The sequence below is a fragment of the Schistocerca serialis genome, chromosome 7 (assembly GCF_023864345.2).
Source record: "Schistocerca serialis cubense isolate TAMUIC-IGC-003099 chromosome 7, iqSchSeri2.2, whole genome shotgun sequence".
Taxonomy (NCBI): Eukaryota; Metazoa; Arthropoda; class Insecta; order Orthoptera; family Acrididae; genus Schistocerca; species Schistocerca serialis.
Window position 1 is genome coordinate 481,147,686 of NC_064644.1, and position 18,941 is coordinate 481,166,626.

Sequence of the window (18,941 nt, forward strand, 5' to 3'; positions counted from 1 at the left end):
CAGCAATTTGCGGAACAGTTGCATTCTGTGACGTTGAACGATTCTCCTCAGTCGTCGTTGATCCCGTTCTTGCAGGATCTTTTTCCAGCCACAGATCTGATGTTTTACCGGATTCCTGATACTCACGGTACACTCGTGAAATGGTCGTACGGGGAAACCTCCACTTCATCCCTACCTCGGAGATGCTGTGTTCCATCGCACCACGTTCAGACTCACTTAAATCTTGTAGCAGCAGTACCAGACACTTGTTGTCTTAGAACCCGCCATGGTAGCCGAGAGCGCTAACGCACTGCTTCGTGGACTCGGGTAGGCGCGCCGGCCCCGAATCGAATCCGCCCGGCGAATTAACGACGAGGGCCGGTATGCCGGCCAGCCTGGATGTGGTTTTTAGGCGGTTTCTCACATTCCGCTAGGTGAATACCGGGCTGATCCCTACGTTCCGCCTCAGTTACACGACTCACAGGCATTTGAAAACGTTCGCAGTATTTCATGACTTACATTAGACACAGGCAACTGGGGTGCACTACTTCCGTCCCGGGAGGTTCGGGGTGGCGTCAGGAAGGGCATCTGGCCACCCTCTGCAATTAACATTGCCAAATCCGTAATGACAAAGCCGACCCCGCGTTGGAGCGGGACAAAGGCCCCGAGAAAGAAAGAAACTTGTTGTCTTATAGAGGCGCCATATTCTCCCTGTTTACGTATATCCGTATCTGAATACCTATGCGTATGCAAGGTTCTATGGCGCTTCAGTGTAGTCAAAGTCTCAGTTTGTAAAAGTGGACAGTTTATTTTTCCTACATCAGTGTGTCTCTGTAATTATTAAATGTCCCTGTTGAATACACTAGAAGAAGAACATAAGGCCGTACTTGAGATGAGTACCGCAGCAGCTAAGTAATGCTTGTAAAGAAGAAGAAGATGATGAAGAAGATTTACGGAGCCCCTTAGACTCTCTTGGTAAAATCGATGGTAGTTGCTGTATAGAAGACGGGCATTTGGCCAAATATGGGGTAAGGAAAGCGATGATTAGGCTGCAAATCCGGAAATCTACACTACTGGTCATTAAAATTGCTACACCACGAAGATAACGTGCTACAGACGCGAAATTTAACCGACAGGAAGAAGATGCTGTGATATGCTAATGATTAGCTTTTCCAGAGCATTCACACAAGGTAGGCGCCGGTGGCGACACCTACAACGTGCTGACATGAGGAAAGTTTCCAACCAATTTCTCATACACAAACAGCAGTTGACCGCCGTTGCCTGGTGAAACGTGGTTGTGATGCCTCGTGTAAGGAGAAGAAATGCGTACCATCACGTTTCCGACTTTGATAAAGATCGGACTGTAGCCTATCGCGATTGCGGTTTATTGATAAAGGTCGGACTGTAGCCTATCGCGATTGCGGTTTATCGTATCGCGACATTGCTGCTAGTGTTGGTCGAGAACCAATTACTCTTAGCAGAATATGGAATCGGTGGTTCAGTATGCTAATACGGAACGCCGTGCCGGATCCCAATGGCCTCGTATCACTAGCAGTCGAGATGACAGGCATCTTATCCGCATGGCTGTAACGGATCGTGCAGCCACGTCTCGATCCCTGAGTCAACAGATGGGGACGTTTGCACGACAACAACCATCTGCACGAAAAGTTCGACGACGTTTGCAGCAGCATGGACTATCAGCACGGAGACCACGGCTGCGGTTACCCTTGACGCTGCATCACAGACAGTTGCGCCTGCGATGGTGTACTCAGCGAGGAACCTGGGTGCACGAATGGCAAAACGTCATTTTTTTCGAATGAATTCAGGATCTGTTTACAGCATAATGATGGACGCATCCGTGTTTGGCGACATCACGGTGAACGCACATTGGAAGCGTGTATTCTTCGTCGCCATAGTGGCGTATCACCCGGCGTGATGGGATGGGGTGCCATTGGTTTACACGACTCTGTCACCTCTTGTTCGCATTTACGCCACTTTGAACAGTGGACGTTACATTTCAGATGTGTTACGACCCGTGGCTGTACCCTTCATTCGATCCCTGCGAAACCCTACATTTCAGCAGTGTAATGCACGAAAATGTTAGACTGCTGCCCTGGCCAGCACATTCTCCAGATCTCTCACCAAATGAAAACGTCTGGTCAATGGTGGCCGAGCAACTGGCTCGTCACAATAAGCCAGTCACCACTCTTGATGAACTGTGGTATCGTGTTGAAGCTGCATGGGCAGCTGTACCTGTAGACGGCATCCAAGCTGTGGTTGACTCAACGCCCAGGCGTATCAAGGCCGTTATTACGGCCAGAGGTGGTTGTTCTGTGTACTGATTTCTCAGGATGTATGCACCCAAATTGCGTGAAAATGTAATCACATATCAGATCTGGTATAATACATTTGTCCAATGAATACCCGTCTATCATCTGCATTTCTTCTTGACGTAGCAATTTTAATGGCCAGTAGTGTATAAACCATTTGTGAAGCCAGTCCCATACCTGTGACGATACTTCACATGTCGTCAGTTTGGTTTTTAGTGGACGATGTAGTGCAGTGTCAAACGCTCTTCGCAAACCTAGGAAGATGAAATCCGTCTACTCAGCCACATTTCTCGGAAGATACCGTGCGTAAATACAGCAGGCAGTGGTCTGTGACCTAGTTTGGTGCGTTACTGCAGCAAGTGTGAGCGGGGCGGCACGCACCTTGTAGATGCGCGCCAGGTTGTGCAGCAGGTAGTGCGGCCCGCGCCGCGAGTGCCTGGCGGGGCAGGGCGGCGACGCCCTCTGCAGCTGGGCTTGCGGCTGCGGCTGCGGCACGCTGAAGGCCGAGCAGTGCTTTGTGTGCTTGACCAGCCCCACGGAGGCGGGCCGCTGCTGCGCCGCCCCCAGCGCGCCGGCGCCCGGCACCGCCCCCGCCGCCGCCCCCGCGCCCGCCCCCGCCGCGGCCGACGCCACGCCCGCCGCCTTGTCGTCGCTGCCGCACAGCGCTTCCTCCTTGGCGCCGGCAGAGCCCTGGCCACCTGCCTGCGCACCACCACCACCACCGTCAGCGTCCGCTCACCTCACGCCGTCTCGCAGCTGAACATACAACCAGCACCAACACAACGTTCTCTCTTACAGCTGTAAAACTACCGTAGACCATCGTAAGTTAGCATAGGGGTTGGGTTGTTTGGGGGAAGAGACCAAACAGCGAGGTCATCGGTCTCATCGGATTAGGGAAGGATGGGGAAGGAAGTCGGCCGTGCCCTTTCAAAGGAACCATCCCGGCATTTGCCTGGAGCGATTTAGGGAAATCACGGAAAACCTAAATCAGGAACGCCGGACCCGGGATTGAAACGTCGTCCTCCCGAATGAGTTAGCGTAAACTACGGGTCATTTCCTAGTAGCTCGGTCAGTCAAGAGCGTTACTTGTACGTTAGGTGTGTTGCATACCTACTGGGCGTTATGTTATTTCGATCGCTTTTTTCGTATGAGTGATCAGTGTCTTAACTAAATCCCTGTAGAAATCGGAAGCGCTCAACCTCCCAGCAAGTGAGGAAATATCAAGGGTCATGTTACAGAACATTTTTATTCTACATGGTTATCCTCCTGTCTCTCATTTAAAAATAGAGCATATATGGCAAAATTGAAATGTCAAAATTTCTTTCATATTTTTTTCCAAAACTGTTAATTTGTAATGTGAAAAAGGGAAATGGTGTAGTAAATATTTAAAAAAACGGTACAGATTTAATATGTAGCGCTAGATGACGCAGTTTCCTCAGGAAAAACATAAAGTAAAAATAAATGAAAACAGAAACATGGAATTTAGACTTTCTTGGCGAAGCTACATGATCAAGTCTTCTTGGGTTATCAGCCGAGTCAAGGCATCTTTCTGCGACAACATTTCAACAAGTTTTTTACTTGTCATCTTAAGGCGAAGAGGACATCTTCGACTGAAGACGACAGGTAGGAAACTTGTTGAAATGTTCCACAGAACGACGCCTTGACTCGGCTGACAACGGGAGAAGACTTCATTATCATAGAAACATATCAAGCATCGCTTCAATACTTCTTCGAGCTTATATAAAACATGTTTCTGTTATTCACAAACAAATTTCGCACTATCAATAATGCGAAACAGGAAACACTTACCTCTGCTCAAAACGGAGAATGTTCTATTGAGTACAAAATAACAACAATAATTATATAGATTTATTTATGTTTGCGCATGTAAACTATGCTTGCATCACAAGTAATTGATCTGATTACACAAAAGCGCAGAAATTACGCTAAAGACAAATTTTTATTATTTATAAAATGCAATTTATGATTTATAAGGATATAAAGTGTACAATGAACTATTACTGAACGATGTGCGAATCTAATTATGTGCAAAACGAACAAACAAAGATATATCTTCGGCTCCCAGTTCATCAGCCAGCCGTTGTGGCCGTGCAGTTCTATGCGCTTCAGTCTGGAATCGCGTGATCGCTACGGTCGCAGGTTCGAATCCTGTCACGGGCATGGATGTGTGTGTCCTTAGTTTAATTAGGTTTAAGTAGTTCTAAGTTCTAGGGGACTGATGACCACAGATGTAAAATCCCATAGTGCTCAGAGCCATTATTGAACCCAGTTTGTCTCTCATACATTCATATTTGTTTCTTTCTCTGCCAATGCTCTCAATACTAATTGTGATGCTACCATTTACTATGTCATTCACCTTCTGTACTAAAACTACAGAGGTGTAATTGTAGAGAGCATATCTATTCTCTCTCTCTCTCTTTCTCTCACTCTCTCTCTCGCTCTCTCTTTCTTTCTCTCTCTCGCTCAAACATGATCGACTCCCATTCATTCCCTATTACGATCTCGTCTGTTAATTCACTGAACAGGGCCACAACTCTATAATGGGCCAGATTTCCACTCTACTTTGTGCAGAAAAGACAGTGTCTGTATCCTGCGGAATAAAACTGTGATCGAGAGACAGAGCTGGATTTTAATTTAATGGACCCTATGGTGATCACATAGACATGGTTATAAATGCATTTTAAATATCCACGCGGTTCTACGTTTTTGGATCCACGTCAGTTTAAATATCATAAAGATTTCATACTTGACACACATGTCACTGATAAACATGCCGTGTGAAGAACCTCACATTTCAACTGTAACGAATGAAAAATTTTGTGATGTTACCTCTATGTCCTCTGTACCTGATACCAGTGATGATATGCCCTAATATAAGTCTAGCAATTAAATACTTTTCAGTTGGAGCTCACGGTACGTATCAAAATGTCTTTTTTCAGTTACAGAGGTCTTCGACAAGCTGGTTTTTGTCCTATGAGCTTAACTGAACTAACTTTCTTTATTCAGCTGTTAAAAATACATAGCCCCGCCATACAGGGTCTGCTGTTTATATGATATGACATTTTTTATATTAACGTTATGGCTAGGATACCCTTCTTTCGTTGCAGTCGTCAGTTAACGTAAGGGAAATGAGCGGTGTACGTCGTCTGTGAATCATGTAACCTATGCTCTGTTTGTACTTCGATATGAGACCACCCCAATAATCGCTTAAAGCAGCGGTATGTGTATCATCGTCACCCACCACTGACTCTTTAAGGAATCGGACCCCATTCATAAATGAGTTAATATTTTACATGTAGAGGTACTGTCTGCAAAATGTGTTGCGAATGCACATGGTAGTGAAGAAGTAAAAAATTAAAAAGCCTTACCTGCTGCTGAAGTTTTACTGCATGAACAGCGAAGATCTAGTAAGAGAGAAACTTTTTTCTGTTATGATTCTGTAGGGTCTACAGGCGAGAGAAAGTCTCAAAAAGGTTTGAAATTCTGTGGTTTATTGGAATTAGCTAGGTGCCGTCATTCCCATGTATTGGATGAATATAGCCTGGATAATGTGCTGCCTTAAGACATATACACAGTTTTTAAGTGTAATACTTGACTTATTATGTTAAACATTTAACGTAAGAGTAGATAATTGCAGCATATTACATTTTTAAACTCGCTCAGTTTCACGTGAAATACTGAAACTCATTTTCCTTGCCCCTGTAAACGTTAGATAGGATACATGTTAGTGGGACTGTGTGACCATTTTAACCGTTTAGTGATATAGGTAACGAAGTACTGTCGAAAAAGATGGACAAATAACTCTAGATTTTGATAAGATTTCAAACTGGTGCAAAGACTGGCAACTAGCTTTGAGTATACAGAAATGTAAAATTGTGCACTTCACAAAACTAAGTGAAGCCGTATACCACACTGAGGTGAAAAAAGTCACAGGATACCTTCTAATAACGTGTCGGATCTCCTTTCGCTAGGCGTAGAGCACCAGCTCGACGTGCTATAGACTCAACAAGTCACTACATGTCCCCTGCAGAAATACTGAGCCACGCTGCGTCTACAGCTGTTATAACAGCGCAAGTGTTACCGGTGCAGGATGTTGTGCACTAACTGACCTCTCGAGAATGTTCCACAATTTTAAATTTTAAATATTCAATTAATGATTTGCAAGTACACTTCGGTATTTTGTGGTAATCTCTCGCCAAATAAAGTAATGTTAACTCTTCATGTGACACATGTCACATAGAGGGCGTTACAAGCCCCTGACACACCGAGATCTGGTGTATGGGTGAATGTAAACAGCGGCTTCAGTTATTGTGATCGTTTCATAGCTTTCGTTACTGATAACAACTTGACACCCGTGCCTACGAGCTTTAATTTGTACGCTAAAGGTATGTTCTTACCAACAGTTGTTTTGTACTCTGGTGTATTTGTGGTCTTTTGTTTCTTATTCACTGCATTTGCAGATTCCTGAAGGAGGAACTTAACTTTTGTGTTCTGCCTTACGGCAGGTCTTGTCATGGGAAGCCTCGTCAGAGAGGTCCACAGGATGAGGGAGGTGATTACATTAGTGGTTTCCCGTTGCCTTCCGCTGATGATGATGAAATGATAATGAGGACAACGCAACACGCAGTCCCTGAGCGGAGAAACTCTCCGACCCAGCCGGGAATCGAACCTGGGCTCCTTGGCGTTTCAGACCGCCACCCTGACAACACAGCTATCGGGGCGGACTTTAAGGAAGAAAAGCCTAATTATAAAGTATTATATGATTATATATGTGCAAACAGCAACTCAAGAAGTTTTCTCCTTTGCTACGTTTATCTCCCGCAACATCTATGCCAGACCAATGGAGAAGGCACTTTGCACATGAGAGGGTACCCAAAAAAAAGAACATGAATAACATTGCCGTGGGTGGAGCTTGTGCAGAACGCATATCTCCCACTAGCAGTGTATAGTGCAACTCATTGCCAGTTTAATGCCGCCTGTGTTGTCGACCTGGATTGTTCTTTTCATCTTCAGTGATTGTTTTTGCTAGCGCTGTTTTGTTCTTCTTTCGTTTAAGTGAACAACGTGCAGCTGTGAAATTTTGTTTTCTACTCGGTACAAATGCTGCTGAAATTGTTTTAATATTGAAAACAACTTACCAAGATGATAGTATGGGGAAAAACTGATGTGTACGAGTGTTTTGCTTGATTTAAAAATGGCGACAAATCGATTGATGGTGAACCTCGCTGGACTCAATCAACTGCCCGAATGGACGAAAATATTGAAAAAATCTAGATCTTGTGCTCGCAGACCGTCGACAGACAATTGATCAACTGTCAGAGATTATTGGGTTATCTTGCAGCTCGATTCAGCGAATTTTAAACAAAGATTTTGGAATGAAAAGAATTGCTGCCAAGTTTATTCCTTGGGTTCTGACTGACAGTCTAAAGCAACGCCGTGTTGAAACATGTCGTGCTTTGAAACAACAGCTTGCCGCTGATCCAGATTTTCTGCCAGAGGTCACTACTAGTGATGAGTCGTTGTGCTATGGTTACGACCCAGAAACAAAGCAACAGTGAAGCCAGTGGAAGACGTCATCGTCAAACTGTCAAAAAAAAAGTCGTCATGTCAAATACAACATTAAAACAATGCTGATTTGCTTTTTTGATGCTAAGAACGTAGTTCACTCAAACCTTTTATTTGGAAGGTTTAAGAAGATTGTGCAACAGTGTTAGTAAAAAAAGACGTGATTTGCGGCATACAGGAGACTGGTTCTTCCACTATCACAACGCATGTGCACACACAGCCATTTCCATTAGACAGTTTTTGGCTAAAATGGCATGGTTCCGCTGCTCAACACACGTCATTCACTTTACCTGGCCCCGTTGGAGATTTTCTTATTTTCACGTATTAAAAGGAGCATGAAAGGACACCGATTTGACTGTCAGTCATTTCTAAAGATGAGTGCAAAAAAATCTTTCGGCAGAGGAAGCATCAGTACGACAAATGTATTAATTGTAATGGAGAGTATTTTGAAGAGGATAAGTATGTTCTGTAAACAATTTGAAAATATATAGATTTTAAAAAATAATTCCGGTTTTTTTTTGGTTCACGTCGTAATTGCGAGAAGACAGAGACAATTGATTTTTCAACAGACTGGTGCTCCACTGCACTTTCACAATGATGTTCGTGAGTTCTTGGATACGGAGCTACTACAATGATGTATCGGTCATGCATCAGGATGGCCCACACCTTCTCTGGACCTGCCATTGTGTGATTTGTACCAGTGGTGTTCCATCAGAGACACTGTTTTCACCCATCCACCGCAACATCCATGACTAGCGAGGACACGTCAGGGCAGCTATGACTGACACCATTGCGGACACTTCAGGCGATTGTGCAATGGACCTCTGGGGTATCACTAAAGGTTCACACATCGAACGTTTATCAACATGGGACAAAACACTTCTTTAGTTGCTGTTTCCGAACATGGAATCGTATAAAAAATTTTAACAGTCACTTGAGAGTGTCTATATCATTTTGAGTAACGCTATAATAAATGGAGGCGCTAGCAATATTCTTGAATCCCCCATGTATTGCTCTTGTAGAGACCGTGGTGATAAGAGGCATTTAAGCTGCCAGTCTTCCACAATCCTTACGCTGTTGCCACGGGAAGAAACTCTAGCATGTAGTACAATGCTAAGTACCCTCTTCCATGCACTTCGCAGTGGTTTGTAGAGTACGTATGTAGCTGTAGGATGGGATTCAGGAAGTAAAATACACATTATAATGGCAAGCCAACTAACTTTTGCCGAATGCTGCCTTACACCTGAAAGTGTCACAGGTACGTGACTATTGTCAAGTCTATAAATAACTGTCAGAACGTTCTACGAGTCGTTCAACTCGTCGACCGTAGAAATCTGCTCCTTGGATACTGAGCAATACGAGAACAGCTGTTTGGGCGGCCTCATCGTTGCAAAATCTCTTCCCCACGTCTGTGCGGCCTTGGTCAAATTCGTTCAAAACGCGTGTCACAGTGCTGTATTGTAAATTGTACTTTATTCCAATCGTTTTCGGTCTTTGACCATCATTCAGGAAAGAAAAATTGTCTTTTTTCACTGAATGGACCACATTATATCGCTGTGAAGCTATGTTATTCCGTTGTGCTCAATAATTCTGACTGTAACAAGGATACTAATTTCATATTGCGTGAGGTATGACAAGTGATAGTTTCTTCCTTAATTATGTTGAGCGACAGGAATCAGTCGGAATAAATACGATTTACAGCACAGCACTGTGTCATGCATTTCCTATGATATATTTCTGCTGCTGATTGTCGCCTAAAAGGTACTTGGTCAAATTGTAGGAAAATTTTCACTACGGTTGGTCGCGGCTTTTACATTTTGAGCACACACAAGCAGAATTTTAGAGTGAAACGCAGATGACGCCGGTGATGTAGTTTAGTTTAGTCAAATATGTGCCTAGAGCACCATCTTACCATTTTCTAACGTTACCTCTCACTTGGTTACACATCAACAGCCTGTTAACTGTTTGAGCTCGAAAATAGGATGCAGGAAGGTTGCAGATCAGCCACAAGATAAGTATGGAAGGAGTACTAGCGACATTGGAGAGGGTGGGATCGTTCAAACAAAAAATGCTTTTGCCTGAAGTCATCTAAGAAATCCTAGATCAAGATTGGGTATGGAACCCTGCTGATCAGGGTTTCAGTCAGTTTGTCACTGTCTACCCCCCCCCCCCCTCAGCCCCCCCCCCTTTCCCAGCCACGACTAATAACTTACTTGCGCTCCCCCATTCTGTTAACTTGCTAATAACATCTACAATATTATTAATAATAATAATAGTTTTAATGTTTTAATATTATCATAGTAATTTGTCTTCATTAGTACTCAGTACGTCACTTTCGTATAAAATCCAAGAAATTTCATTCATCCGAAAATTTGAGAACATGAAGCGTCATACAATTAATGAAAGAACTATAATAATAACAAAATCTCTCAACTTTAACAACATCTGAATTTACAGCATAAAGTCAAAGAATGCAATCACCATTATCAACGTTCGGAACCGCGCAGCTGCTACGGTTGCAGGTTCGAATCGTGCCTCGGGCATGGATGTGTGTGATGTTCTTCGGTTAGTTAGGTTTAAGTAGTTCTAAGTCTAAGGGACTGATGCCCTCAGATATTAAGTACCATAGTGCTTAGAGCCATTTGAACTATCATTATATTTCGCTTAGCAGGAAGTCTGTAAACATGGGTTTGAAGATTATGGCCATGTGTGCGTGTAAATGAGAGTAAGATTGTTTCCTTTAAACGTTACCACCGTATCACCTGCGCTCAGGTGTTGTCCGTTCTACCTAAGGACTTACGAGCCGCGTCGGATTTGTTCTTAATAAAATATACGGTCAGCCTCAGAATCTGTCGACTTTACGTGGCTAGCATGTTAATGGCAGAGGTGCATAAATTCTCCTTCAGCCTGTATGCCCCCATCACCAACGCAGCCATTAAAGCAGCTCAACTTGCCACAACGGAGACACCAGAGTTGAAATGGTTCAAATGGTTCTAAGCACTATGAAACTTAACATCTGAGGTCATTAGTCCCCTAGAATTAGAACTACTTAAACCTAACTAACCTAAGGACATCACACACGTCCATGCCCGAGGCAGGATTCGAACCTGCGACCGTAGCAGTCGCGCGGTTCCGGACTGAAGCGCCAAGAACCGCTCGGCCACAGCGGCCGGTGACACCAGAGTACATGTGTACTGAAGCACAGTGGGTAAAGCAGGCCAGCTTGGGTTTCCGCAAGCGTGGCAACCTTTACGGGACCCATTCAGCCTGCTGCACCTGACAACAGGTTGCCCTATCAGTTCGCGTTATTAGCCAGATATATGTTTAGGTAGTTTCAATGCAGTAAAGGAAACAAAAGAAAAATTCGGAGTAGGAAATAAAATCCATGGAGAAGAAATAAAAACTTTGAGGTTCGCCGATGACATTGTACTTCTGTCAGAGACAGCAAAGGACCTGGAAGAGCAGCTGAACGGAATGGACAGTGTCTTGAAATGAGGATATAAGACGAACATCAACAAAAGCAAAACGAGGATAATGGAATGTAGTCGAATTAAGGAATTAGATTAGGAAATGAGACGCTTAAAGTAGTAAATGAGTTTTGCTGTTTGGGGAGCAAAATAACTGATGATGGTGGAAGTAGAGAGGATATAAAATGTAGACTGGCAATGGCAAGGAAAACGTTTCTGAAGAAGAGAAATTTGTTAACATCGAGTATAGATTTAAGTGTCAGGAAGTCGTTTCTGAAAGTATTTGTATGGAGTGTAGCCATGTATGGGGGTGAAACGCGGACGATAAATAGTTTATACAAGAAGAGAATAGAAGCTTTTGAAATGTGGTGCTACAGAAGAATGCTGAATGTTAGATGGGTAGATCACGTAACTAATGAGGGGGTATTGAATAGAATTGGAGAGAAGAGAAATTTGTGGCACAACTTGACTAGAAGAAGGGATAGGTTGGTAGGGCATATTCTGGAGGGTAGCTTGGAGGGTAAAAATCGTAGAGGGAGACCAAGAGATGAATACACTAAACAGATTCAGAAGAATGTGGGTTGCAATAGGCACTGAGAGGTGAAGAAGCTTGCACAGGATAGAGTAGCATGGAGAGCTGCATCAAACCAGTCTCTGGACTGAAGACCACAACAGCAAGTTTCACTGCAAATCATTCATCAAATGGTGAGAGCAGTAAAATGAACGAAGCAAACTCAAAGGATATTGAGGAGAAATTAAGAATTGGGGAATATACAGGATGATTTATTTCCACCGTGTATATACTCTAGGGATTGATCGACGAGAGAATAATGAACTTATCTCCGGAAATACATTGATTCCATGCTAGAGACCATTTATTCAATCATACATTGTTACAGAGGCTGCGGTCTAATACGCGCTGTACCATACAGCCATAGTTACAGTATGTGTTGAAAATGGTTTCCATACGCCTCAACGCAAGCGTGTACGCGCCGTAGTCTCACACGTTAAAATCGGCCGGGCTGCATCCAGACAGTGTCAAAGGCAGAATAAATAGGCTGCTCCAGTGTCTCCATATCTGGAAGGGACTCTGCATACACGATACTCTTGCGATGACCTCAAAACCAGAAATTGCACGGGCTGAGATCCAATGAATTAGCAGGCCACGCAGCTGGATCCCCTCGTCCGATCCGCCGACCAGGGAAGAGACGATTGGAATGCGTCCGGACGTTAACGGCCAAGTGGGCTTGAGCACCGTCCTGTAGCAGTCACAAAACCCTTCGAATCGTCAATGGCACTTCTTCCAGTAGGGAATGCAAAGCCACCCGCAAGAAACGCCGATAGTTCCGGCCTGTTAGGCGACGTGGAAGGAAGACTGGTGCCAAGATACGGTCGTCAATTATCGGCCCACACATTCCAGCTGCACCGACGTTGATGATTCGCTGTCACTGTACCATGGGGGGTTCTGCTTACTACTCCTCAGATGACTGCTATGAAAGATGAAGATACCACTTCGCGTAAAGGTGGCCTCATATTTGAATAGGATGGATGACACAAATCCCGGAATCGAGGTTGCCTGGTGAAGAAGCTATTGACAAAATTTCTCCCGAGGTGGAAAGTATGATGTCGCTAGTAAGCCCTGCACACGCTGTAAGTGATAAAGATAATAATGTTCCACACGGTCCTCTGGCTCACCCTGTACTGCCGGGCAAATTGCCTGGTACTGCCACCGCGATCGCCTTCCACAGTGTTAATCACATTTTCCTCCAAATTTGGTCTCCAAAGATTTCGGGTACGTCGTTCATGATTTCCTGCTTCCTGAAACGACCCTGACTGAAATAAACGGCGGAGCAGTGTTGCAAACACTGAATGGCGTGGTTGTTGTCGGCAGAGATACTTCCCCAACATTGCTGCACACCGCCCGTTGCCATTTGTCTTTCCGTACGTAGACATCATGTCGGAACCCTTGTGTGCAACTCTGTACCACATCCACTACAAGGTGAGTCAGCAAGAAAAGTGAATCGGGCACAACATTACCAATTACTATGGCAGGAGAGGGCGCTAGGGCATGACGTATGAGGAACAGTACCACCCTCTAGGAGGAAACCATACATACTCTAACTGTGAGTGCATGGCGTCGTGCTTATTAGTCTCTGTAATAAAGTATGATTGAATAAATGATCTCTAGCATGGAAGCCATGTATTTTCGGACGTAAGTTCATTAGACCTTTTTTGTTCCGTATCCTCCCATCGGTCAATCCCTTGAGTTTGTATACGGTGGAAAAAATCACCCTTTATACCAGTCACGCAACACAGCTCAAGTCCAGCAGGAGAAAAGTTTTCGTGTGTTTATGGGGCAGCTGCAAGTAAAGTCTCACCACACAAACTGCATGTAAGAGTTACTAAGCATTTACTCGGGAACCTCGATTACGTTAGGACACGTTTCTCAATTGGACAAGCATTTTCCTCATTTCATAAAGATTTGGAAGGAGGACAAAGACTTGGTGGCTGACAAGTGTGTGAAATTGTATGCTAAGGACTTCAGGTCATTTATCAGTAAACTGTCTTTCCAAATTTAGACCTAACATTGATTGAAATAGGAAAAATATATGGCTCAGTGTATATTAAAAACCACTACTGGTGGTATGCAAGGTAGTGCGAAAAAAGCTTAGTGTGAAAGAAAAACTTATTCTTTCAGAAATGTAGTTCCAGATTAACTTAATGTTTGCTTAAGTACATTTTTGGAATTTAGAATGAACTATTTTGAATTCAATGAATCCGCAATACACCCTTTGCAAAGAGTAATTAGAATTTGAATAACGGGGGTCGTATCTGGCTGGAACGCACTAAGATTACACAAACTAGAATTCCAAAACCTTACATTAGTTGGCGTTGCAGCGTAATAGACATCTTCAGGTTCTTAGATGCAAAGGTTCTCTTACTACAGAAAATATATGTTAGAGGTGACCTCATAATGGTTCGAAGTGAGAATAGCGAGCACTAGTCGAAAGAGGCTGAAGTTGCAGAGAAAGCCATTCATATCGCATTACGTAGGCCTGAAATACGCAGAAAATGAAAAAGGAACAAGAGAAATCCACCATTTTCTGGCCTATAATGACGAAAAATTAGCATATATTTCATTGAGCCTCGTCTTGTGATACACGTGTATTTCCATCAACTTCTAAACCCCGTTAAAACGTTACAGTGAAATTGCATAGAATAAACTTCTACGTAGCGTTGCACAGCGGGAAGATAGCAGGCAAGCACGATTCCTTTAGCCTGCTTCGGTTGGGCACAGCTTGGCTTGGGTGGATGTAAAGCAGCCTGCCCGTTCTGCTGATGACGTGCGGCAGCTTGCTGGCTGGCTAACTGGCAAGCATGGGCAGGTTAAAAGTCGAATGTGTACACTTCTTGTTAATGGTCAGGTCGTAAGACCGTCCACGTGACTGGAAAGTATAGTGTGATAAATTCGTCTTGTTATTTAAAGAATTCCTTGCCATTTTTGAAATATTTCGTTTTAAAGCTTCTTTAAAGTTACATGCGAAATTTAAAAAATTATGTATGTAAAACTTTAACCACTTCTACTGAAATGTGGTTGGGGAGGAGTCATTGTCGGCCACGTCCATTGATAGTTTATGCCCCTGGCCCACCAGGCGCACCGACGATTCTGAAAAAAGAGTTTCGAGGATGTATGCAGGTGTGAAGATGACCGTCAGAGGCTAAAAAACTTTCGTTATTTCCGTATAGTTATTTTTTTTTCTTTATTGTTATTTTAAACCTGTACAACAGGCAGGCTGTAGTTATTTATTTCCTTACGGCGAATTTATTTTTATGGGAAGTGTATGTAGAAGTGATACCAATTCGCAATGGCGAATCACCACGAGCACTTGGAAGAAGCCGTCGCGCTTTACGAGGCAGAATAAAAAAAAAGACAAAAATGAGCCATACCTTTCTGTCCCATATGTGTCCGGAGACGCGCAGGTCGATGAAGAAGTGCAGAGGGTCGATTCCGTATGGCGGCGGCGGAGCGTGGTGATGCTGCGGTGGCGCCAGCGGGTACAACGGCGGGTACCTGAACCAACAACACACCAACACGCTCAGGCAATCGTACGGCACGTAGCTCTGCCAGCAAAGGTACTCATTTTGCAGCGCACGGGTGTAACACGCAAAGTATACTATACGACTGTAGTTTATAGTAACACTAAAACAGTACTTACTCTTTGGGCAATGTACTACAAAAGTAATTCAAAAATTTATTTATTTATTATTACATATAACGGCATGTTATGAGAGATCTGATACACAGGGCGTTACACTATTATATGTACCATCGAAAGGGGTGAGCAGAGGACAATGAAACGAGCAAATAATCCTAGTAAACATAGGTCCAGAAACCAACGGTTTCTCCGATACGACGTGTAACAACTAAGTACATGAACACCCTGTAACAGAGTCCCCGAGGATCCGAACTGTAGATATGCAGTAGAGGACAAACGCACTACAATATGCCCACCGCTCATGCGAAGAGAGGCCTCAGCACGTTTCTTCATTAATTCCCGTACAAACTCAAAAATCCCAGGCGTGTTCCGAGTGCATTGACAGCCGACAAGTATAAAGCACACATTCTGGCGGACCTGCTTCAAAACGCACAACACTTACCTATCGCAAAGACCAACCGTAGATCGAAACAAAAAATCTCCAGATCCACTGAGTTAACAAGACTAAGGAAAGACGCTGGAATTAAAAGTAAACAATACCAAAAACCAAACCCGGACAAGAGAGGGAAGCAAGACTGTAACTACAACGCGATGCAAAGCAAAAATATAAATATGAACTACACAACATCAGACGGGATCACTGGGACAATTTTGTCAAAACTCAGCTACAAAATAATATATACATGGGGGGGGGGGGGGGGGGCGGAGGGAGAGATCATTCAACAGCACAGTTAACTCCTAGGCGCACGGACGGCACTGTTAAAAGGGGCTGGAGACGTTCTGAAGGAACTTGCTGAACAAGCTTCTCTCTGATGACGAAAAGACTACTGACCAGCAACACCACACAGATTACGAGGGCAAATGGATGAGTCTAACACAATTGGCCCCATTACCGCTCTATTTTCCCAAGCAGAGTTAGCATTAACAATTAAACAATTAAAAATAAGACTCCCGGTCCAAATGGCATACATTTAGAAACATTCAAAAATACAGTTGCACACATGATCCCTCTCCTAACAGATTTGCTGAATGAAGCAGTGCTGCAAAGTAGGGTCCCTGCCTCGTGGAAAACATAAACGTATTAATCATCAAAAAAATCGGAGGATCAGGAACCAACACACCCAAACACTTTCAGGCCCATCTGCCCCTTGAACACTTTGGCTAAAGTGCCAGAGAGGATCCTGTTTGATCGACTAGTCACATACGAGGCTCTTCGGCCTTAGTTCGCATCAGTACGGCTTAAGACCCAAAAGCCCATCAGATGGTGCAGTTAACCGCACGATAAAAATAATACAAGACGCACAAGAAAAATAAACAGTGGTAATAGTAACAGAGACAGCCGACGCCTTCGCCGAGCTCCAGTGGGCAGCTTTGTTCACAACGCTTATACAATAACTTACTCAATTACTGCAAAGAAAAGGTGGCTCATTGGCAAGCACGGACACAAAATGTTATAAAAAAAACTTAAGAATGCCCAAACGGTTCAATCCTCGGTGCAATTTTCTGGAATAGTAATACAGCCCGTATCATCTAGATCTACATCTACATCTACACTCCGCAAGCCAACTGACGGTGTGTGGCGGAGGGTACTTTGAGTACCTCTATCGGTTCTCCTTTCTATTCCAGTCTCGTACTGTTCGTGCAAAGAAAGATTGTCGGTATGCCTCTGTGTGGGCTCTAATCTCTTTGATTTTATCCTCATGGGCCCTTCGCGAGATATACGTAGGAGGGAGCTATATACTGCTTGACTCCTCGGTGAAGGTATTTTCTCGAAACTTCAACAAAAGCCCGTACCGAGCTACTGAGCGTCTCCCTTGCAGAGTCTGACACTGGAGTTTATCTATCATCTCCGTAACGCTTTCGCGATTACTAAATGATCATGTAATGAAGCGCGCTGCTCTCCGTTGCATCTTCTCTATCTCCTCTATCAGCCTTATCTGGTACGGATCCCACACCGGTGAGCAGTGTTCAAGCAGGGCGAACAAGTGTACTGTAACCTACTTCCTTTGTTTTCGGATTGCATTTCCTTAGGATTCTTCCAATGAATCTCAGTCTGGCATCTGCTTTACCGACGATCAACTTTATATAATCATTCCATTTTAAATCAGTCCCAATGCCTACTCCCAGATAATTTATGGAATTAACTGCTTCCAGTTGCTGACCTGCTATATTGTAGCTAAATGATAAAGGATCTTTCTTTCTATGTATTCGCAGCACATTACACTTGTCTACATTGAGATTCAGTTGCCATTCCCTGCACCATGCATCAATTCGTTGCAGATCCTCCTACATTTCAGTACAATTTTCCACTGTTACAGCCTCACGAAACACTACAGCATCATCCGCAAAAAGCCTCAGCGAACTTTTCATGTTATCCACAAGGTCATTTATGTATATTGTGAATATCAACGGTCCTACGACACTCCCCTGCGGCAAACCTGAAAGCACTCTTACTTCGGAGGACTTCTCTCCATTGAGAATGACATGCTGCGTTCTGTTATCCAGGAACTCTTAAATCCAGTCACACAATCTATGTGGTGTTTCAGTATCTGCCCGCCCTATTGACCAGACCTAATATGATTTTTATCTTACAATCCAACCACTTTCGCAAGTATTCTATCTTCGATTCACTCTTGAAGAACTACATAGTATCCGCTAGTTGCTGTTTTACCCTTAGCAAAGTAATCTATGTAAAGAATTCCTTCTATGAATAGCGTTCATTTGTACAATATTTAAAGAGAGTACTTCACGTCTTCTTCTTCTCCTTCTTTGAGGTAAATACCAGAATCTAACTTCTGTCGGCGTCGTTCGACTACTTCCTTTATTTGCTCACTACAACTTACCCTATTTTAACATTACGCGAGAATTTCTTCATGTCTTCCCTCAGCACTGCTCCTTCGATAACGAGGTTAAAATAAAATTTAAAACAGGACCAAAGGGCAAAAGGACAGTAAACAATGCTCTAGAAGTGCCGCCAAGAGTACGATTACTGCTGCTTCAAAAAGAAAGGGTTTTTATTCAGTTTGAGTCTTTGTACATCAACGACTTTGTTGTTGTACAAAAATGTTTTAACTGTTGGGGCTTCGGTTAGCCATCGATGCGTTGCGACGAAGACGATGTGCAAAACCGAGACACAAAAAGTCAGAATGCAGGCAGGAGAATCCTGTAGGCTGTATATCAATACACACAGTGGTGAATCGCATGCAGTAAGGCAGGGGCGCCAAACTATCCTACATATAAAAAGCTCTACGAAAGACAAATAGAGCGCACCGAATACGATGTTCTGTACAACGTCCATTAACAAGGAGTGCTACCATAACTGTCCAAAACCCACCCCCCTAACACGCAGGAACAGACTTAAC

General features: G+C 43.7%; 1 protein-coding gene across 1 annotated transcript in view; it reads right to left on the reverse strand.

Moving 5' to 3' along the window:
* LOC126413158 (WAS/WASL-interacting protein family member 3-like) overlaps nt 1-18,941 on the reverse strand; it is a 57,882-nt gene that overhangs the window by 17,449 nt on the left and 21,492 nt on the right. The window contains exons 3-4 of the mRNA XM_050083053.1: nt 15,311-15,434; nt 2,691-2,861 (exon numbers count right to left, since the gene is read on the reverse strand). Coding sequence (XP_049939010.1) covers nt 2,691-2,861; nt 15,311-15,434 — 295 coding nt within the window. The remainder of the gene's footprint in view (nt 1-2,690; nt 2,862-15,310; nt 15,435-18,941) is intronic.